Source organism: Canis lupus, chromosome 5, assembly GCF_003254725.2.
Source record: "Canis lupus dingo isolate Sandy chromosome 5, ASM325472v2, whole genome shotgun sequence".
NCBI lineage: Eukaryota > Metazoa > Chordata > Mammalia > Carnivora > Canidae > Canis > Canis lupus.
In genome coordinates, this window is record NC_064247.1 from 76,984,729 (window position 1) to 77,006,972 (window position 22,244).

The window sequence follows — 22,244 nt, forward strand, 5'->3', positions numbered from 1 at the left end:
CCAATAGTACACTGTGTGTTAACTAACTAGAATTTAAAACTAAAAAAAAAAAAAAAAAAAATCAACTCTATAGGCAATTTTTTTTATGAGGTTAGTTGGAATAATTTAGACCTGTGGAACTTTCTATGGATTTTCGCCAACTAGAAAAAAGTCCTGTTAGCCGCTGTTGTCTCACATCCAAAGGAGCCTCAGAGATGAGTGGAATTAAGGGGATACGGAAAGGAACACTTTAATGGCAACGAGCACAGAACCTGCTACCTGAGTCATCACATCTCCATCCTGGAGAAGAGTCTGTACCTGATCCCCTTTGGGGAGCCTGTCATTCTCCAAGGCCTGCTTCCAGCTCAAGCCTTCGAAGTCAGGCGTCTGGATGTTCATGAACGGCACCCCCAGATCCTTCTTCCCCTCGTGGTGCTCCTCCTCCCCCTCTCCCTCTCCTGCGTCGCTCCGCTCTTCCAGCGCCCTGAGCTTCTCCAGGCGCTCCCTCTCGGCCTTCTCCCGCTCCTGGCGCTCCTTCTCGGCTCTCTCCTTCTCTGCACGCTCCCTCTCGCGGTCCTTGCGGCCTCGGCGCCCCCCTGAAGGAACCTGGCGCTGGTCATCGGGCTCGTGGGGCATGTCCTCGGCGGTGTGGTGCAGCAGGATGCCCTGCTTCCGGTCCCAGTTCATGAGGATGTTCTGAATATCCTTTAGAGTCAACTCATAGGCCTTAAACTTCTGGGCCAAGTGCCTGTCGGCATCCTTCAGGAGGTCCCCTTCGCTGTCCTCTTGCTCCTGGGCCAGGGGAAACCCAAGCATATGGATATCTGCCAGCTGGTTCTTTCTTCTCCTGTTTGGATCCTCCTTCTCACTGATATGTTCCTTGACAGATGCTTTCCTTTCTAGTGCATCCATCTTGACCTCTAGTTTGGAAAAAGTCAGAATCTAGAAGGTAAAACACAGAAAGCATGCTTGAAACAGTTCTTTAAGGGAGAACAAACTGCATAGGAAGAGCAAGGTGACATTGTGTTTTGAAAGAAGGCCTCCCAGGATTCCAGGCACTTCTTCCATGCACACCAGGGCTGGGGCTGTGTCTGAGAATCACCGCGGGGGTCTTTGTTTAAAATATCCTTTCCATAGTCCTTTGTTGGGAACAGATAGGAGTTTAGAATTTGGCTATGCCCTCAGGCTTTTAAAAAATAAATATGTATTTATTTAATTAATCTCATGGAGAAACCAACTTGATTTTTTAAACTTGCTGTGGGCTCTGATTTTCTTCTCCCTTGGGTGAAATCCTTGGGGAGGCTCCATAGGTTTTTGGTCATTCTTTGGTGACCTATAGTCCAGTTGATTCTGATGATGATTGCCCTCAGTACAGCCCAAAGCCCCTTCCCCAGTGACAATACTGCATAAGGTCGGGCCTGGAGGCAGGCCTGGCCAGGGTTGGCTTTCCCCTTGCCTCACTGTACCACTCCTCCTCCACATATGTCTGCACCTCTACACAGACTGGACAGTGTGGACAGGTCGGTGCTGGCAGGGCTGTCTCGGTGAGCCGGGACGGGAAGGGCTTGGCTACCACTGTATCTTTCTCCTTGTCTCTCATGCCAAGACATGGAGAGTTCTGTTCAGATATCAAGATTTCAGGCAGAGGACTTTGTGTGGAAGGAGGGGCCACAGAGGGACAGGGAGGGCTTACACTTGGAAGATTTTGGGAGCCCAGCACAGAGCAGCCAGCGGCCAGTAACAGCCTATATAACTTCAGGCCTGCTTGCTTCTTGTGCTTGTTTTTGCTTCTTGAGCTCTATCTGCTTGTGAACCCTGGACACTAATTCCTCTGCTCCTTTGTCTACCCCGATGTGGTCACTGTCTCTTGCTCACTTACTGGGACCAGTCTGCACCTTGTCTGGGAGTCTGGCATTAGCTTCACCCACAGAGCCTCTGGTGTTGAGATAGCCACTGTGAACACCTGCTAGCTACCCTTCTGGGCTGTGAGCGCCACCCTGGGCGCTGCCTTGGCTCTTCCGCCTTTCCCAGGTCATGGCAGTAGACAGGTGACTTCTAAACTTTGGCAGGCTGATAAACTATCGCTACTTGTCTGCCAGGTCAAGCTTATGTTAGTTGTCCCTGACTGTTGTCGAGATGAGCTCTCAGTAGAACACAGGGCCTCCACTGACTTTGTGGCTAACTGGAGGCAAGCTGTTAATACCAGCCTATTGGGCATCATCCAGCAGACTTGGGAGGGACAGTGGAGAGAGCAAGGTTTGTGGTCAGATATAAACTGGGTGAGGTCCTGGAACTGTCTCTCTCAACCCCAGATGGGGCTCAGGCCTCTGAACCCCCGCAGGGCAGAAGGGGTGCCATAATAAAGTACAAGCAGAGCTCTTGGCACACAATCAGCTTTCAACAAATGCTGGCCCCTTCTCTCCTACCTTCTGCTCCGCCATAAAATCTAAATAGTATTGGGTCAATTTTGTAGAAGGGAAGGGTACCAGATTGATGGGCTGGTTCCTCTGTTCTGTCTCAGGTTAAGGAGCAAGTGAGGGTTGCTACCTGCCGGCTTGTCTGAGATTTCTTTGGGATAGGTTCCTCCTTCACTGGTCCTTGCTTTGGCCTTTTGATTCTCCGTTTTTGCTCATCTTCTTCCCTTTGTCTCTCAAGCTCCTGCTGTAGCTTCTTTTCCTGCATCTCCCTTGCCAGTCTTTCCAGCTCCCTTCATCAAATCAGGCAGAGAAAACAGAGTTCAGAGCCCCTCCTCTGCATGGAGTGTCTAATGGAGGGACATGGGAAGAATTTTCTTGGGCATAAAAAGAAAGAACAAACAGAAGAAATCTGGGAAGGAAGGAAGGGAGGGGAGGGAGGGGCAAGGGAAAGGAAGAAGAAAAGAAAGGAGGGTCTCTGAATGGTCATTCAGCAAAACTGATTAACTCAAACTCAACTAAGAGGAATTCACAATCTATTTCTATTCCAATCCTCTTTCATAGGAGAACAAGGCAAGGGCTGAAAATAAGCTTGATGTGAGCGGTTTTTAAGAAGTAACTTCCAGAAGTGCCTGGGTGATGCAGTGGGTTAAGTTTCTGACTCAATTTTAGATCTCAGGATCAAGGAATCAAGCCCTGCATGGAGCCCTACCTACAGCCCTGCGTTGGGCTCTGAGCTCAGTGGGGAGTCTGCTGGAGATTCTCTCTCTCCCTCTCCCTCTGCCCTTTTTCCTGCTCCCGATTGCTCTCTCTCTCTCTCAAATGAATAAATAAATATCAGTTCAAATGAAGCCCAGCTTCCTACACTGTCATGTCTAATGTTCAGACAACAAGAAATTGTGTTTTAAATAGCAGTCCCTAAAGGCTAGCTTGGAGCCATGGCACTGGATCTGAAAGCCACATTCCTCTTTCTCTCTCTGTCTCTCCCCCTCCACCCTTCTTCCCTCCCTCCCAGCTATGGATTCAGCTATACCTGCCCTGCTGCCAATGGCAGGGTGGGTATTAAGTACAAACAAGCCTGGAGAGGACAGCATTTCTGAAAATACAAAACCTATCTGTTTTCATCTCTAGGAATCCCTGGTTGATCCTGGTTTCTGTGACTCTCTACCCACTGAAGCCAACTCTTCATTACTGTGTGTGTGTGTGTGTGTGTGTGTGTGTGTGTGTGTGTGACACAAATAAATCATTGCTGAGCTTTGAGGATCAGATTCATATTTTCTAAGTCTACCATGAATTCCTGAAAGCAATGACCTGGATGAGAAAGAAAAGAGACTCCTTAGGAATCCCAAAGCTATGCCTTTTTTTTTTTTAAACTAGGCTTTTTATACTCTAGAGGATTAGGCATTTTTACAATGGATCATGCAGATAAAGAAATGAGGGCATACTATAGAGGCAGAGAGGACATAAAAGCTTTTTTGGGGTCAGTGGGAGTAATCAGAGGTAGAGGGAGAGGAGAGAATGAGGTTAAATAGTAGGGCAAATATCTTGGCTCTATCCCTTCCAATGTTTGGCATTCTATGGAGGGTAAGCAATATACCCTCCTCCGCTGGCATGTTTAAGATCTGAGGGCAGAAAGGACATATATCCTGCTTCCTGTACCTGAGATAGCCTATGTCTCCTGGGCCCCAGGTGGCATGGAGGGGATCTAATCATTCCTGTGTGGTCCCCAATGATGGGCACAATAATGGCCAAGAGCCTGCCTAGGGTCCCTGGTGAACTTCCCAGGCTGAGCATCAAGTGGGAGAGGCAGCCAGAATGCAGGGGACAGATACCACCACCAAAGGTCAAGATGGTGGCCGGGGAAGGAGAAATGGCCAAGTTCTGGGGAATGACCATTAAGCTCACGTTAAGGGAGTGGCCCCTTGGTCAGCAGCTGCAGACACCTAAGTACAGATGTGTGGGAGGGCAGTGGTCAGGGGAAGCTGGTGGGAGTTCCAGGACAGCACAGGGGCCAGAAGTGTCCCCCATTACATCATCTAACCTCCCCCCTAGTCTCAGATGCCCTCCAGAGAGAAGGAAGCAGTGGAGAATGGGAGAAACCCAGAAAGGCCGCAGCAAGGAGCACCCTCAACGGGTGGGGTGCTTTCCTGCTCTCAGCAGGTCATCCTCCTGGGTCTCCCTCTGCTCCCCGGAAGGTGATCCCAGTCTCCAGGATGGGCTGTGTGTTACTCGTGGGGGGACCACCTCCGCGCTGGCTAGTGCTTGCCTCTGACCTCTTTTTCCTCTCGCGGAGGGCCTGCTGAACCTCTCGATTGAACGTGACCTTCTCCTCCTCTGTCATGGCATCGTATTCTTCCTCGTCCATGTTCTGGAGCCGTTCCTTCTCTTTCTCCAGTGCCTCCCTGTGTCTGTGCTCTGGGGAGGGAGCAGAAACAGGGGGGCGGGGGGGGGGCGGTAAGTTCCCAGCCTTGGCTGCACGGACCCTCAGAGGCTTAGCTCCCAGCCCACACAGGCTGCAGAGGGTCTAGGCCAGGGAGGGGGAGCTCGTGCCACAGCTGCGTTCCTGATCTTGGGGGGCCTTCCTTCACTCTCACGGTTCCAAGCCCCGTCTCCATCTGGGACAGTAGTTCCAGAGATGTCCACATCCTAACCCCCAGAACAGTGAATATGTGGCCTGGCATGGCAGGAGGGATTTTGTAGATGTGATTACACGAAGGACCTTGAATTGGGGAGACTGTCCTGGATAGTCTGGGTGGGCCCAGTATAACCACAAGGGTCCTTGTGAGAGGAAGGCAGGAGGGGCAGAGTCAGAGAAGGAGATGAGACCATGGAAGCAGAGGTCAGAAGGCGGTGAAGTAGGCACCATGAGCGGACGAATGCAGGTGGCTTCTAGAAGCTCAAGAATGCAAAGGAAAGGATTCTCTCCATGGAGTGAGTCTTCCAAGGAACGTAGCCCTGCTGATACCCCGCTTTTAGGACTTCTGACTTCCAGAACTGTAAGATAGCAAATCTGTGTTGTTTGAAGTCATCAAGTTTGTGGTAATTTGCTACTGCAGCGATAGGGAAGTCATATGCCACCCATTGACTTAATCCATTAGGAACATATGCCACCACAGTCCTCGGGGTGACACAGCCAATTTGCAGACCAAGGGGAACCATCTTCCACACCCTACAGATTCCAGATCCAGAAGTGTGATTTGCACCCAGCACAAAGGCTTTCTCTTCACACTCCACTGACACAATTTCCCACCTTACATTCTTGTAGGTTTGAGCTTTGGGCTCAGAGAAATGTATCTAGAGATCTTTCTCTGACACTTACCAAAGGATAGAAACAGGTAAGAATAAGGATTCTTCTTTTACAGGCTGTGATGGGGATCAAATAAACAATCCTGTAAAGCATCTTGGCTGGTGCCTGGCAAATTCATAAATGTTCAGTAAAAAATTAGATTTTAATATAATAATGTTACTGGATGCTGCCTTAGGACTTTTTCAAAAGCAGATGATTTTGTGAAGAGGAGCCTATAATGCAACTGTGAAAAACTTCAATCTGCAGGTAATTGAGAAAATGAAATGGGACGTTTTCTTCTAAGTTGATGATTATGGGGAAATTAACTTTCTGGGAAGCCAGGAAGCTGGAGGTTGGACCACTGCTGGGGAAGCCTGGTCATTCTTCCTAATTTTTCTCTAGATGAGAATATAAGGAAGCAGTCTGAGCTCTGTTTAAGAACTAAGAGAGCTCATGTTTCTAATTATTTTCTTAAATGGAAAAGCATTATGATTTGTGTAGATTTTTCCAGAAGGGAGAGGTCAGGCCAAATAAGGAAGGGCAGTGAGTGATGTGACCAGAGCTGAGGGCCAGAGCAGGACTCTGCATCCCAAGGACAGGATGGCCTCCTCCCCTGGGGACCAAGATTTGCTAGGTCTGTGTCTGACCAAAGCGGGAACTCAAGCTAACATTACTCTGTGTGTGTGTGTGTGTGTGTGTGCCTATTTTCAGTCATTGAAATATTTTTCAGGCCACTGGTAATGACAGAAAAAGCAAAGGTTTCACAGTTACACAGACCATACTAATTTGCTGTATGATCTTTTCTTTTTTTTTAAGATAGATTTATTTATTTATTTGAGAGTAAGAGAGGAAGAGGGGAGAGTATGAACGGGGAGGAAAAGCAGAGGAAGAGGGAGAAATAATCTCAAGCAGACTCCATGCCCGGCACGAAGCCTGACATGGGGCTCAACCTCACGACCCTGAGATCCTGATCTGAGCTGAAACCAAGAGTCGGATACTTAACCAACTGAGCCACTCAGATGCCCCTTTGCTGTGTGATCTTACACTAGACTTTTGGTATCTCTGAGACTCATTCTCCTCATTTGTAATAGGGGGACAATGATCTTCAGAGATTTATTGAGAGGATTAAATCACCCCAACTGCCATTTAGAAACATTTCAAGAGTAGAGAACGTTGGTGGCAGTGCCTGGGATGTGGCAGGCTAAAATGTAGAAGTTGGTTTGTAAAGGTTATCAGCACCTCTAGACTGTCAGGAAATGCCTGGGTGCCGTAAACAAAACCAATCAGCCAACTGGTCACCTGAGTCAGGATGGGACTGGTGATGTGTTCCCCTGGGGTTGGTGGTGATCACAGAGAAGACAAAGGGACACAGTGTGCTGTTGGGGGAAAGGGGAATGTGTCTGTTATGGGTTCATTCCTTGTCCTGTAGTCTCTCAGCAGGTCACCTGCATCTGCCAGGCACCTCCCAGGGTGGAGGTGGGCACTGGTGCGATGGCAGATAGAATAGTGTCTTCTCCTAACGGGTCGCCGTGGAGGGGGAGCATTGCAAAAGGCTTAAGGCTCTGCTGAAGGGACGGCCCAGAAGGGTACGGGGCCTCACCTTCCTGCTCCTTTTTGGCTTTCTCCTGGGCCTTCATGGCTGTGTAGTCCTGGGCCATGTTGATAACGTAGATGTGCTCCCGGTTGCCGATGGCCTTCAGCAGGCAGAGGAGAGCCGTCGCTGCGTTCCGAGCGAAGAGGGTCTCGACGCTGTCGAACACCACTCCTCGGAAGCAGTCGCTCAGCTGAAACCGCAGTAAGAGCCAAGACAGTTACAGGGATCTGCCCTACGACCCAGCAATTGCACTGCTGGGGATTTAGCCCAAAGATGCAGATGCAATGAAACACCGGGACACCTGCACCCCGATGTTTCTAGCAGCAATGTCCACTATAGCCAAACTGTGGAAGGAGCCTCGGTGTCCATCGAAAGATGAATGGATAGAGAAGCTGTGGTCTATGTATACAATGGAATATTCCTCAGCCATTAGAAATGACAAATACCCACCATTTGCTTCGATGTGGATGGAACTGGAGGGTATTATGCTGAGTGAAGTAAGTCAATCGGAGAAGGACTAACATTATATGGTCTCATTCATTTGGGGAATATAAAAAGTAGTGAAAGGGAAAAAAGGGGAAAGGAGAAAAAATGAGTGGGAAATATCAGAAAGGGAGACAGAACACGAGAGACTCCTAACTCTGGGAAATGAACTAGGGGTGGTGGAAGGGGAGATGGGTGGGGGGTGGGGGTGACTGGGTGGCGGGCACTGAGGGGGGCACTTGATGGGATGAACACTGGGTGTTATTCTATATGTTGGCAAATTGAACACCGATAACATATAAATTTATTAAAAAAAATAAATTGAAAAAAAAAGACAGTTACAGGGGCCACAGTCCCTAAGTTCTCTACGGAGAGCGCTGCTCGTTCTTTCCATTGGGGCTTTCATGGGGGCTGCGGTGGGCTCTGCACACCTGCGGGGCCCCAGTGAAAATACCATGAAGCCACCCTTCCACTTGCTACTTTCAATGTGCTGCTATGAAATACAAGAGAAACAGACACATATTTTATCAGTCATGAAGGATCTTTATTATCTGTATTTGTAGAGTGAAAGATTTATTCTGCCTCTATGGAAAATAAGGAGAGCAAACTGGGTGTGAAAGTGAGGGTCAGGCAAGGCCTGTGAGGTTCAGGGACCGCAGACGGGAAGGCGCGATGTTCCCATCACCGCGTACCAGACAGCAGCAGTAGCAGGTGGGCACTTCGTACCTTCCTCCGCGTTATTAATGCCTTGCTGTGTAGTGATCTTGATAACACTAATCATTGAACGGCACCCTCTGCTGGAATGCAGTGTTACTCAAAGGGCAGTACATTGGCTGGCCACCCCTGGCTGGGAGCTGATCACTACCAGTTTTGCGTTTTTTTTTTTTTTTTTTTTTTTTTTAACATTTTATTTATTTATGAGAGAGAGAGAGAGAGAAAAGAGGAAAGGCAGAGGGAGAAACAGACTCCCTGCTGAGCAGGAAGCCCAATGTGTGGCTCGATCCCAGGACCTCAGGATCATGACCTGACCTAAAGGCAGTCACTTAATCCATGGAGCCATCCAGGCACCCCATAACTACCAGTTTTTGATGAGACAAGAATCTTGTGTCAGAATGTAAATCAACAACATCACTAAATACATGATTTACATCAACTGCTAGTTTTTGTTTGTTTGTTTGTTTTCTTTGTAGCACGACTGCCAAGGAAGGAAGCAGTGCAAGCTTCATGTTTCATCAAAGATTGGTACGTTGAGTAGGACGGCTCGACAGGTTCACTTTGGGCTGTCCCAATGATTTAACCCAGGTACGTGGCATACCTGCACACGTATTGGCCCTCCTGGCTCAGATAAGCTAACAGTGACAGCACCAACACAGTAGCAGTTAAACATTACTATGAGTCATTTCTGGTGATGACATTCTTCCCCTCCTGGGAAGTTCAGGCCCTGTTTTGTTATATTTAATTGTGCAACTAATATTGTGGCCTTAATTAAAAAAAACAAAAACAAAAAAAAAAAAAAACAAGGCAAGTGGACAGCTCCAGGACCTGGTGAGCAATGTAGCTCTCTGTCAACCATAAGCAGCAAACAGCCTCAAGTGGTACCCCTCCCAAATCCTGCAATCTTGTCTTCTTTAACTTAGAAACTGGAAACATTTATTGTGTTTCTTGACTTTAAAAGTAATTATCACTGTGAAATAAGTCAGAAACGTATGGAGATAACTAAAAATCCACTATCCTGCTAACCAAAGATAACAACAGTTACATGTGCCTCTAGAGTTTTGACTGTTTGTATGATATACACTTAGAAATATTTTTATAGAAATGTGTTTGTGTTTTACATACTATCTCATAACCTGCTTTTCTCAATAATATATATTTTTAAAGATTTTATTTATTTATTCATGAGAGATACACAGAGAGAGAGGCAGAGACATAGGCAGAGAGAGAAATAGGCTCCCTGTGGGGAGCCTGACATAGGACTCTGTGAGCCGAAGGCAGATGCTCAACCTTTGAACCACCCAGGTGCCCCTCAATAATATATTGAAGACAAATTTTTATACCAATTAATATAGTTCTAAGTTCTAACTTTCCATGGCTCCATGTTATGATTTTTAATACATTACTGTAGGGCTATATAATAACTCTTTCTCTCTCTCTTTTTTAAAATATGTAACCTGCTCACTGGTCCTTTAAGGTGAGTGGCTTCGGGATGCAGACTGCACCAGGGCCAGGGCCTGATGAGGCTGTCAAGAGGACAAGCAAATGAGTGTTGGGGCTGAAGGAACCCATCTTTCCTCTCCAAGGCCTCTGGAGATGGAGTGTGAGCCCTGTAGCTCTATGGGGGTGGGCATGGACTCACCTGGATGCGCTCGGCCAGGATCTGGGTGAACAGGTCCTCAGGGAGCACACAGCTCATGAGCCCGGTCTCACCTCCGATACTGGCGCTGATACTGAGCCGGCGCTGTGTGGGCCCTGAAGGCAGCGGGCTGGAGGAAACCTGTTGGCAGGAGAAGGATCAGGAGTTAGAATCCAACGTGGTGTCCCAGCAGCTCTCACATTTACAAGCCGTATGACCTCATGAACATCGTGAAATCTCTCTGGGTCTCATTTCCTCATCTGTAAAATGGGGATTGTGTTGTAAAATGGCAAATTCCTATCTTCCTTAAAGAACTGTTGTAAGCTTCAAGTGGGAACACGGTGGGAGGTGCTTTGTACATGTACTGAACAGCATGAATTTATTCATTCATTCGACAAATATTAATTGAGCACCTATTATGCATAAGGGACCCCTCTAGCCCTAGGGATGCAACAACAAACACGGATGGCGGTGTTGAAATGGGGCAGCCAGAAAAGGAGCACATGATCTACAAATCAGCAGCACAGTCTCAGGTAGTGACAAGTTCCAGGGAGAAAAAGTGTAAGGGGTAAGGGGCCAGAGAGCGGTGACAGGGTTGGACAGTAACATGAAAGAACGAGACAAGAGTCTGAGAAAAGTCTTTGCGTGAGGGAACAGTAAGCTCCTTCCACATGAGTGTACTTGCTGGGGTCTGGGGAGCACATGGGAGCCCAGTGTAACCGGACTGAGTGAGCAATGGACAAGATGGTTGGGCTTCGTGAAAGTCTGAGACATAGTCAGGTGTGAGTATGCAGGGCTTGTAGACCATAGCAAGGAATCTGGATTTTATTCCAAGTGTTATGGGAAGGTGTTGGCATGTTTCAGGCAGATACGTAATCTGGGTTTTATTTTTGAAAGCCTACTGTGCTTGCTGCTTGAGGTGACAAGAGTAGAAGCAGGAAGCCTAGTTAGTTAGATATTTCTGTGCTTCAGGCAGGATGGTGGTGGCAGGGATGAGGATGGTCATGGTAGAGGCGGGGAGAAGTGGCTGATACTTTTTTTTCCACATCCCATCCCACAAGGACTTGGTGCCCCTCTTTCTTTCACCTCCACTCCCAACAATGAACTCCTTGAGTTTGGCCTGATCAAGTTGGAAAACAATAAAGTCATTTATTAAGAAAGGAAATACTGAGGGAAGAGCAATTTTTTTTTGTCTTGTTCTGTTTTGGGGGTAGGCAAGGATCACTTTTTGGACACAGACATTTTGAGATGTCTCTAAGCCATTCTACAGAGATAGTGAATGTGAGCTTGGATGTATGAACCTGAGCTGGGGAAGAAATTAGGGGTGAAGATAGAAATTTGAGGGTCACACGCATACTTGAAATATTTAAGTACTTAAGCCATGAGATCACCTATAGAGAAAAGGTAGATAACAAAAAGAAAAGAGTAGAGGACTCAGTTCTAGCCTATTCCCAAATCCTAAGGATCTGGAGGAGGTAGAGAGGCTGGAGGAGAGGAGGGAGTCCTTGATGAGGCAGAGGGAAAGTTGGAAGTGTGTGGTATTCTGATGGCCAGGAAGTACTTCCAGGAGGCGGAGTTATCAGCTGCTATGATGTCACATGAGATGAGGATAGAATACAGGCGACTGGATCTGGCAAGATGAATGCCTGCGACCTTGAGAAGATTGACCATGGAAGGACAAAGGAGGCCTCCCTGGAATAAGTCAAAGTGAGAGGGGAATCTGGGGTCTTGGGGCAGATGAGCGGTAATACAATATGCATAGATGCTGATGGGAAGGATCCCATAGGACAAAAAGCACATAGGAGAGAGGGGATGACTGGAGGAATTCAGATCTCGAGTGAGGAGTGGGGGAGGTCCAGTGCACACGTGCAGGGCTTAGGTGAAAGCTGGGACAGTGGCTCTGTGGCAGGGAAGGCATGGTGCTGGGCTAGGTAGCAGCTCGGCTCGTCGATCTGGTGGTGAGAGAATAAGGTGGTTGACTTCTGGTGTTGCTGCTCCCTCCATGTAGTCAGGAGAGAGATCATTAGCTGGGAATGGGGAACAGGAAAGGGCCTTAGAGGTTTGGAGAGTGATGACCTCAATAAAATAGTCATCTTGAAGAGGAGGAGGGCAAATTGCCCAGGGCAGACTAAAGAGTCTATGTGAGATTTGTGGTCTTAAGTTTAAACGAAGACCATTCAGGAGAGAAGAGGATTGTTCCTAGCTGTGTGCAGCCACCCTGCACAGAGGAGGTGGAGAATCTGGCTTACCAGGGATGAAGTTTTGCTTGCAGAGTATAATGAAGGGGAAGGGGCAAGGGAGTGCCTATAGTGACAGACATGGATTCCAAACTGGGTAAGAAAGGAAGTGAAGGGGGAGGCAGGCAGTGAAGATGTGGACTGGAGGCTTGCACGGGACCAGTAAGTCATCAGGAAAGTTAGAAGATGGCTGTCAGGAAGTAGGATGGGTAAATGCAGAGGTCTTGGAGTTTATAGGTAATGATAAATATGTTCTAGAACATGACCACAGGAGGGAAAAGCTGAGGAGGCCATGGAATTGAGAAGTAATAGTATTAGATTAAATGTCATTCCAAAAATTAGGATTGCCAGCGGGTGCTCTCTTAGAACATGGTGATATATAAATAAATGACCTTATATTAGGGATCATATCTTCATTATATGACATATTACACATTTCTTCCTTTTTTAAAAAAGATTTTATTTATTTATTCATGAGAGACACACAGAGAGAGAGAGAGAGGCAGAGACACAGGCAGAGGGAGAAGCAGGCTCCATGACGGGAGCACAATGTGGGACTCGATCCCGGGCCTCCAGGATCACACCCTGGGCCAAAGGCAGGCGCTAAACCGCTGAGCCACCCAGGGATCCCCTACACATTTCTTCCCACTTTAGCAACATGACTAAACTTTTAGTCATTGGGGAGTTCATGCTTTAGGAGAGCTTTCGAAAACCAAACAGCCATCTCTGGGTGAAGCATGCTGACAGGGTGACAGTTGTCCAAAGCGTGAGTCCTGTCATACTGTGGCAGCCACATGGGGGAGGGGACAATCTTGAGCAGGTTTTAAGTTAACCTGTTTATTGAAAGGGATTTGGGGTCAGAAATGGGCTTTTCTGCTGCTCTGATATACTCTCAAGGCCTTACTTCACTGTCCAGATGGATGGAACCCAATAGAAGAAAATGATTCCTTACAACACCCTGTTTAATACAAATATGAGTTCTAGATAAGCCATAGACTTCTATGTAAAGAACATATTAGATCTTGAGAAAGAGGGTTAAATAATGCTGCAAAAGGAAGTGAGTCAATGGTTTTAATTTTCATGGAGAAGAAGGTGTGACTGAACTGAAGATCAGAGACATCATCTGGCACAAATTCAGCCTCTGGGACATCCCATCCAACCTGCACACCTCCTCTCTTGTGCAGACCGTGGCTTCCACTCTGTCTACTTGCCCCATCCAAACTTCCACCTGCCTAGCCCATCTAACATGTGGGCCTCCTCTCCTTCAGGGGCTTTCACCTCTACTCGGTCTACCTCAGCCACCTCCTCCAAGATGCCTCCCCCTCCCCCCTCCCCCACTGCGCTCTCAGAAGGTAACGAGACCCATGGACTCTTCCTCTCTTCTTGTTTCTCCCATTCTGCTGCCCTCCCCTTGATTCCTTCTCTTTGGAGACTGGGCTTCCTGTATACTGATGCCACTCTCACCTCCCTTACCCCTGGTTCTAAGCACACTCCCGCCCCTACAATAAGAATTTCCCTCTCTACCTCTGAATGGAGGTTGCCACTTGCTGCGTAGGAAAATCTTAACAACTGTGAAGTTATGGCTTCCTGACTCGGCTGGGACATCAGCATTTGCAACTTTCTTTTGTCCACCACCAATTTCTGGTTTTATCCCCCCTGCCCCCAGTGGACACTTCAATGCTTTGCCAACTTCCTCAACGCCTCCTACAAAGACTTTGTGTCCCGCATGCGTTCCCAGAGCCACTCAACAAGACCTTCCCCAGCCTCTGCTCTCCACCTTGCCTCCCCAATGCACAGCTGCATCTGTTTTCACCTTTACTGACTCTGGAAGAAACGGGCCTCTGACTGCATTGACTATGCTTTGTCCTGTGCTCCCTGTCTTCTCGAGGAATCTCATTCCCTCTTGGGCATATCATCACCTTATACCCCCCTAGCAGCTCCCTTCCTTATAGACCTGCTTGTGCCTCCACCTCCTTCCAGGGAGAGAACTCTCTTGACCCTAGGTCTGCTCCTCTAACAACTAGTCTTTTTTCCTTTTCTTTTAAACATGGTGGAAGCCTACACCCACCTGACTCTGCTTTCCCACTGGCAACTCCTCACCCACCTGTCTTTCATGGTGCCATGCACTATCTCTTGCTACAGCACCTGCTATCCCACCAAAATTGTTTCTCAAAGTCCCTTGGCTGAGGCTCAAACTCTCTGACTTCTTCACTTTCTAAGACTCCCGTGCAGCTCCCTAAAAACCCTTGCCCCTGCCCTGCCCAATTTACACAAATGGTTTCATACTTGGCATTCCTTTAGTATTAGGCTGAGCCATATGAAGTTGCTGTTCCAGCAGCGGAATGTTGGCTATTTCATATGGCTCAACCCAATTATTTTGGGTTTTTGTCACCAGTCTCATTCTATTGCAAGTATTTGAACATGTGGTTATCTCCTTCATCAGACTCTTGGCACCGCTGGAGTGCAGACTCTTGGTTTTGCTTTATTCATCTTCACTTGGTAGCACTCAACCCAGTGCCTAAAATTAAAGCTACTGCTGACCACCTCTTTGGACCTGCATCATGAATCTGCAGAGGCACCCACACCAATGGAGGCTGCAGGATGCCAAGGAGGAAGGACTGGGGGGAAGGACCCCCACCCTTATTGTGGGGGGCCCTGATTGGTACCTGCGGTGTTTCAGACGCGTGCTGGTGATGCTGTTTCTGAGACCCAGAGCCATGGCTCTCTGCCTTGCTTTTGGAGATCAACATGCTTCCACGCAGCGTCTTCGCAGGTTTCATTTCAGGGGTTACCAGGGTGGATTCTGATGTCAACTTGCCCAGGGTATCGCTGCTCAGTCGTGTTTGTCCCACAGCAGTTTGACCCGAAGCAACCTCCTGGGCTACACAGAGAGAGTGGATTTATATTAAAAGTTGCCTTAGGATAATAAGAAACTAATGGTGGGGATGGCACAAAACCTATCCCCACCTGGTGCAATTCTCCCGAGGAACACAAAACCATCTCTACCTGCAGCTGGCTGGGAGGAGCTGGGAGAAAAGGCTCCAGTCCCCAAGGCTGGATGACGATGGGCCTGGAGCCCAGGTTTCTCTGCTGCACATCTTCCCAATGGGTCCTATGTTAGTCTGCCCCACGTTCTCTTCCAGCCCAGAGGGCAACTCTTCTGAAACTGCTGGTACACTACAGCCCCGCCCTGGGACCCTAACACTAAGATGAGGTGATGCGGCTGTGCGCTGGGCAGCTTCATGTTTCTCCAGCGCACAAGCAGACTTGGGAAGACTCATTATTCCTTGTTGACTGTTTTGGCAAACAGACCCTCAGGACTCCCTTGAGAGTTGTCACTATGCTTTACTTCGCTTTATCTTGTTGTGCATCTCTCTCAGTCCTTCCCCCAGGAGATGATTATGGATACAAGGACTCCATGTTGCACCTGGAGGTGGCTGGGGGTGGGATGGGGGGTCAAGAGCCTGAAGCCACCAGTGGAACAGTTGTGCCTCGTTCTTCTGGCTGGTCCTGTGTTCATCCAGGCCCTGTCACCTCCAGCCCCTCCAGGCTCTGCCTCCATAACCACCACTCCAGCCTCCCCTACCTACTCACTTTGCCTTGAGTCCTGTGCCTCCCTGGGCATGGCCTTCACTGATGGCTGTGCAGTCTCTTCTGTGCTGTCCTTAGGCCTTTCAGCTTTCCCTACCCACGCTATCATTCCACTGTATCTTAAAAAGCCAGCTCTTCCTGGTATAATACTAACAAGAGTTTTCATTCCACTTTGCATTTCTTTTAAGAAATCATCATTTCATCTCCTCCCTTTCCCTCATTGCCCAAATTCTAAAACAGTAGTGTGGACCACGTCTGTCCAGTAGATATGTAATATGTATGTAATTTACAATTTTCTAATAGCTGCATTAAGAAAGTCCAAATGGATTTTAATGGTATATTTTCTTTAACCCAATATATGCAAAATGTGATCATTTCAACATGTAAACAATACGTAAAAATTGTTACTCTGTTATTTTATAGCCTTTTACTCAGACTACATCTTCAAAGAAAACCCCTAGCTGCACATTTCAATTTGGATTGGCCACATTTCAGGTGGCTAGTGGGTGCTGTGTGGGACAGGCAGGATTAGATTTGTCACTTCCACTCCAGGACAGCCTGTGGACTCCATAGGGAATAGCAGCTTTGGGGTTAACCCCTCCATTGAAAGGGTTTTCTCCAAAGTGCCCTCTGAACTGTGAACCACAGTGGCCCTCTCTAAGGGCTCCTTCTATCTGTACTTTCAGCTAACTCTGACTACTTTCACTTTTTGATTCAGTACATTTTGGGAAGTCTTTCCTCTGTGTCTACTCTGTGCCAGGCACCATTCTAGGTGTGGGGAATATATCAGTGAAGAACTAACATGCATCCCTGCTTCCAGCTGACATTCTAGTGGAGTCGACAGATAGTGGAATAAGGAAGTCAAGTAAGTGTTGTATGAACCAGAGACAAGGCCTATGAGACAAACAAGGCAGGAAGGGTCCCCCCAGGCCCCATGAAGTCTCTGGAGAGGTGTGAAAGCCCTTCTCACCCTATTCCCTCCCGCAGCTCAGTCTCCTTGACTTCCTTGTGTCCTGCTCTCCTGACTGCCCACCACCCCTCTGACCCTCCTCACTTTGCTTTCTTTGGACTCTTTGGCTTCTCTTCCATCTCCTACTCCTAAAATGTGAGTGTTCTCCAATGGCCCATCCTGTCCTTCCCATCCCTCTCCTCTTTCTGCAACTTTCTGGAACTTCTGGAACTTTGCTCTCTTCCAGCAGTTACACCTCTTGCTTTGTTGAGGAAGCCTCCCCCAGTTATGTCTTTAGCCTGACATTACCTTCTCAGATAAGAAACGCAAATCCAGAATTGGTTATGGGACACCAACACAGCTCCAAAGACCTCTGAAATGTAGTTTAATTGAGAGAAGAGGAAGCAAAAATCTAAGAGAACTAGAATTATGATGCAGCTTGGAGTTCCCACTAAAGGTAGCAGAATAGGTTACCCCAAAATATGACTTTAGGAGTTCAGGGTATGCCCCCTCAAAATATGCTGCTCTCTTTTGAGCTGTGGGCACCTGAACAACAGCAAATGCAGGGAGAAGTCTTCTCTGACCTTCCCTTATCAGCCTAAGGAGAGGCATCCAAAGGGAACTCATTGCTCACAAATCCTTGCCCTGGGAGTTCCATCTACCAGGAAGGATCCACTGACTCATCACAGGAGAGGAGACTACACCCAGACACACTTGTCACAAACTTTCTACTTTCATCCATTCTTCTATGGGACCACTCGTCTTTCTTAAAACTCATTTGCTCTCCCCCTAAGAGGACTATCTCCTTCCTCTTCTTTCCCGGTGAAGATGGTATTTAATTCAGAATTGTAAGGTACCTCATTTCCTCCTGAGTATCTCCCATGGACATGTGAAAGATACATGTTAATAAACTTGTTTTCTTCTTGTTAATCTTTCATCACAACAGTTTAAGCCAAGAATTCAGAAGGACAGAGAAAATTATTTTTCCTCCCTTACTCTACTAAAAAAGCTATTTCTCTTATCTTCCCAGCAAAGAATCCTCGATTTCCCTAAGCATCCCATGCAGAGTACTGAGGGGAGAGGACATACCTGAAAGCTGCAGGCACTTTCATCAATCAACTAGCAGTGCACTGCTAGAGATGATGTTATGCGGGCATCTGGGTGGCTCAGTTGGTTAAGCAACCAATTCTTGATTTTGGCTCAGGTTATGATCTTGCAGTTGTGGGATCGAGCCCTGCATTGGGCTCCATGCTGAGCATGGAGCCTAATTGAGATTCTCTCTCTCCCTCTTCCTTTGCCCTTCCCCCTGCTCTCTTTCTCTCCCTCTCAGAAAAAAGAAATGATGTTATGCTGTTATGAATATTTATATAGAAATAGTTCGCTCAGAGCAGTCACTCTACTTCAGTATATTTTCCCATTGAGCAGCCATTCCTCTGCCTTCTAGGTCCTTAGACAATCAAATGGAGCCAGGATTCCCAACCTCTGGTAGACAGGCCACATTAGGCCTCACTACAATGGGGTTCAAAAACTTAATTAATATTCTTCTCCAGCAAACTTTCTCCTCCTCCCATGTTTCCTATCTTGGTAAATTAAATGACATCAGTCTCCTGGTTTCTATGACTAGAAATCTCAATGTGACCATCTGGAATGCCTCTTCCCCCTTGGGGCAGCTGGCCCGAGCCTGTTCAGCCTCAGTATCTCCACTGCTTCCTTTACAAGACATTACAAGAGCTCCTGCCTTCCCACTGTGACTCTGACCATTTCTCCCGAGGGTGAAAACCACCTGACTCCTCTGTTCCTTCAAAATAAAATCCAAATTCTTACTCCTGGCATCAAGGTCAACTACGATGGACCTCAGCCTGCATTCTTACCTCTCATTTACTGTTGGTTCCCTTGCCTTCTCAGGCTGGAAGGTCCTTGTCTTCACCTTTGCCTGTCAATGTTCTCCTGCTCCTTCAAAGCTCATTTTCACGAAAACTTCCCCAGATCATGCTTGTTGGAACCCAGCCATCCCAAAGTTGCCCTTTGGCCCTTCCCATCCTGTCCTTCCCATCCCTATTACATTATTTCCCTGTGCTCTGAACAAACCCACGTCTGTTCCCCTTTCACAGGTCACCCTCAAAGGCGTAGGCTGCATCTTATTCACTGTCCTGTTCCCTGGAGAGCCAAGTGCATGCCTGTCCTGGGCAGCAGGGAGAGCTGTAGATGCTTGGTGAAGAGAATTCTTCCTTGGGCTATAAGCTGGGATCATGTTGTAAGTCAGCCTTCAACCGGGCTTGGGGAGAAAAGCTCAGTGGGGGACACAGAGAACCTGGGTATTAGCAGCAGGGGTACCAGCCACTTGACCACAGAAAACCAGGAGAAATGGCTCTTACCAGACTCTTCCTCCTTCATGGACTGCTCTATGGCAGCCCTGATGCAGAGCTCACGGGCCCGGATCCCCGGGATGTTGTTGCCGTCAGTGATCGCTTCAAGCACGATGGAGTCAATGTTCAAGCAGGCTGCATTGTAGTATCTAGCCATGCTGATTGCAGTGGCTGTCTTTCCTGCAAAAAAGGCCAGGAGGTTGAATTTCCTGGCTCTCAGGTGCCCCATGTCCTAAATGGAAGAAGCTTCTAGAACAGAGATCCTGGTGAAGTGATATCTCCAAGTGCTTTGCTGTTAAGTCTCTTGTGTGGCCAGAGGTGGAAGGAGAAAAGAGAAGGAAGACCTGAACCGCATGGGTTCTGGTTCTCACTCTGCTGTGCCCTGTGTGATGGCAACGCACAATCTCTCTGTGTCTTCTCCTCAGTTAAAAGGTGATTCTACCTTTAAAAATTTTTTTATTTTAAAAAAAATTTTGTAGCTCTACTCTGATTCTAATGGGAAGATTTTTTGGTTTAAAGGATAACTTGTGTTGATCTTTTTTGCCCCCTCCTCATTTCAAAATATCTGCTCATTAAAAAGAAAACAGAAAATTCAAATAACAAACAGGAGAAAAGAAAAAAATCCATAATCTGCTCATCCAGAGGTATTACAGTTAGTATATGGCTGCTAAGTATGCATATATAACTAACTTATTTATATTTCTCAGGAAAAAGAAATGGGTTCTGTGGTAGGCTGAACATGGACCCACCCCTGGCACCACCACCAAAAACATCCACGTCCAAATGCCTGCGACTCGTGAATATGTTATCTTATGTGGTAGAGAGGCTTTGCAGTTGCAATTGAGTTAACGATCCTGATATGGGAAATTATCCTTAATTATCCAATGTAATCTCAAGGGCCTTACCGGAGACAAGCAGGAGGGTCAGAGTCAATAGATGATGTGATGATGAAAAAGGAAGAGAGAGTGGAAGATGTTATGATGCTGGGTTTCGTTTTTGGTTTTTTTTTAGAGGCTTATTTATTTATCTACTTGAGAGAGAGTCATGAGCAGGGGGAAGGACAGAGGGAGCAGGAGAGAATATCAAGCAGACTCCCTGCTGAGCGGGGAGCCCACTGAAGGGCTCAAAGTCACGACCCTGACATCCTGACCTGAGCCAATTGGGAGTCAGATGCTTCACCAGCGGAGCCACCCAGATGCCCCCATGATGCTGGTTTTGAAGATGGAGGAAGGGGCCCCGAGCCAAGGAATGCTGATGACATTTCTAGAAGCTACAAAAGACAAGGAAATGGATCCTCTCCTATATACTCCCAGAAGGAATGCAGCCTTATGGACACATTTTAGATTTCTGATCTGTAGAAAGTAAATTTGCATTGTTTCAACTTATTAAGTGTGTGGCTGTTACAGAAGCAATATAAATTTAATACAGATTGTAAATCCTAAGTCTGACATTTTTTTCTCACTTAAAATAATGTATCATGTACATCTTTCCATTAATTCAACACACTTCTATGGCAACTTTTAAAAACTGTAGTGATATACATACAAAATTTATCATTTTAACCATATTTAAGTGTACAGTTAAGTTGCAAAAGCACATTCGTATTGTTGTGTGACCATCTCCACCATAGAGCTCCAGCACTTTTTCATCTTCCCAAACGGAAACTCTGTACAGAAAAAGCACCCCCCACCCATCCTTCTCTTTGCCCAGTCTGGAAACCACCACTCTACTTTCTGTTTCTATGAATTTGACAACTCTAAGTACTTCATATAAGTGGAATCATACAGCAATTGCCCTTTGGTAATGATTTCACTGAGTATAACGTCTACAGTGTTCATCCATGTTGTAGCAGGCCCCTCTTTTCTGGGCCTATTACACCATATTTTGTTTTTCCATTCATCTGTCAATGGACGGTTGGGTTGTTTCCATCTTTTGGCTATTGTGAGTAGTGCTGCTATAAACATAGATGTATGAAACACTGTTTTTAGTGGCAAAACAACTTACTATGTGAGTGTACTAAGGCTTAATTAGCCAGTCTCCCATACTGAAAGCTTCAGTATGGAATGGTAAGGAATGCTGCAGTGAACATTTGTGCAGTTAATCTTTGTCCACATCATTAAATATTTTCCTAAGGTAAATTCATAGAAGGAATATTGCCAGTTCAAAGGGTCTACACACATTCCCCCCCCCTTTTAAATAATTTAATGTCTTGGATTTTTCTCTAATATTTTAATATTTTAAATTATTGAAAGAATATAAGCTCAAACAATTCAGAGATGTATTAATTAAAAATAAAGGGTCCCTGCTCTTTTCTCTAGCTCTGCATCTCTGCGGTTGGCAATGTAGTAGTTTGGGGATAGTCCTGTGCTATATAAATTTCAAACAAAAGAGTCTTTTATTATCTCAAAAATTACATGTGCAACCTTCACCATAAACCCAATGGGGGGCAGCCTGGGTGGCTCAGCGGTTTAGCACCGTCTTCAGCCCAGGGGGTGATCCTGGGGACCCAGGATCAAGTCCCACATCAGGCTCCCTGCATGGAGCCTGCTTCTCCCTCTGCCGGTGTCTCTGCCTCTCTCTCTCTCTCTTGCTCTGTGTCTCTCATGAATAAATAAAAATAAAATCTTAAAAAAAAAAAACCCAATGGGGCAACCCTTCAAAGTTATGGCATACCTGACAATGGCGTCCCATGGATGATAATGGCGATGCCTTTCCTGTTCTTGGTCATGCGGCCTTCTGCAGAAATATCAATGCCCAGGTGGCGAGCGATTGCCCTGCTCACTGGGTTGTTCTCTACTTCTCCAACTTCTGTGGAGTGGCTGTCAATGCTCTGTAACTTGTCACCTGCAAATTAAGAGTATATGTGTGCAAGTGAGTGCATGTGGACAGGTCTGGAATTCACTTGGTCTGATGGAAAGGTGAACAACATTTTCTTTTTCCAACACTATTGTACAATGACAATCTGCTACAAATGTTCTCACTCCCCCGTGCA

The 22,244-nt window shown here is 46.9% G+C and overlaps 1 protein-coding gene across 4 annotated transcripts in view; it reads right to left on the minus strand.

Annotated features, from left to right (window-relative positions):
* HYDIN (HYDIN axonemal central pair apparatus protein) overlaps nucleotides 1-22,244 on the minus strand; it is a 383,279-nt gene that overhangs the window by 89,582 nt on the left and 271,453 nt on the right. For all 4 annotated transcript variants that reach the window (XM_049110700.1, XM_049110701.1, XM_049110698.1 and 1 more), the window contains 8 exons: nucleotides 21,926-22,096; nucleotides 19,262-19,432; nucleotides 15,013-15,227; nucleotides 10,113-10,250; nucleotides 7,280-7,463; nucleotides 4,667-4,808; nucleotides 2,527-2,686; nucleotides 298-921 (listed from right to left, as the gene is read on the minus strand). In XM_049110700.1, coding sequence (XP_048966657.1) covers nucleotides 298-921; nucleotides 2,527-2,686; nucleotides 4,667-4,808; nucleotides 7,280-7,463; nucleotides 10,113-10,250; nucleotides 15,013-15,227; nucleotides 19,262-19,432; nucleotides 21,926-22,096 — 1,805 coding nt within the window. The remainder of the gene's footprint in view (nucleotides 1-297; nucleotides 922-2,526; nucleotides 2,687-4,666; nucleotides 4,809-7,279; nucleotides 7,464-10,112; nucleotides 10,251-15,012; nucleotides 15,228-19,261; nucleotides 19,433-21,925; nucleotides 22,097-22,244) is intronic.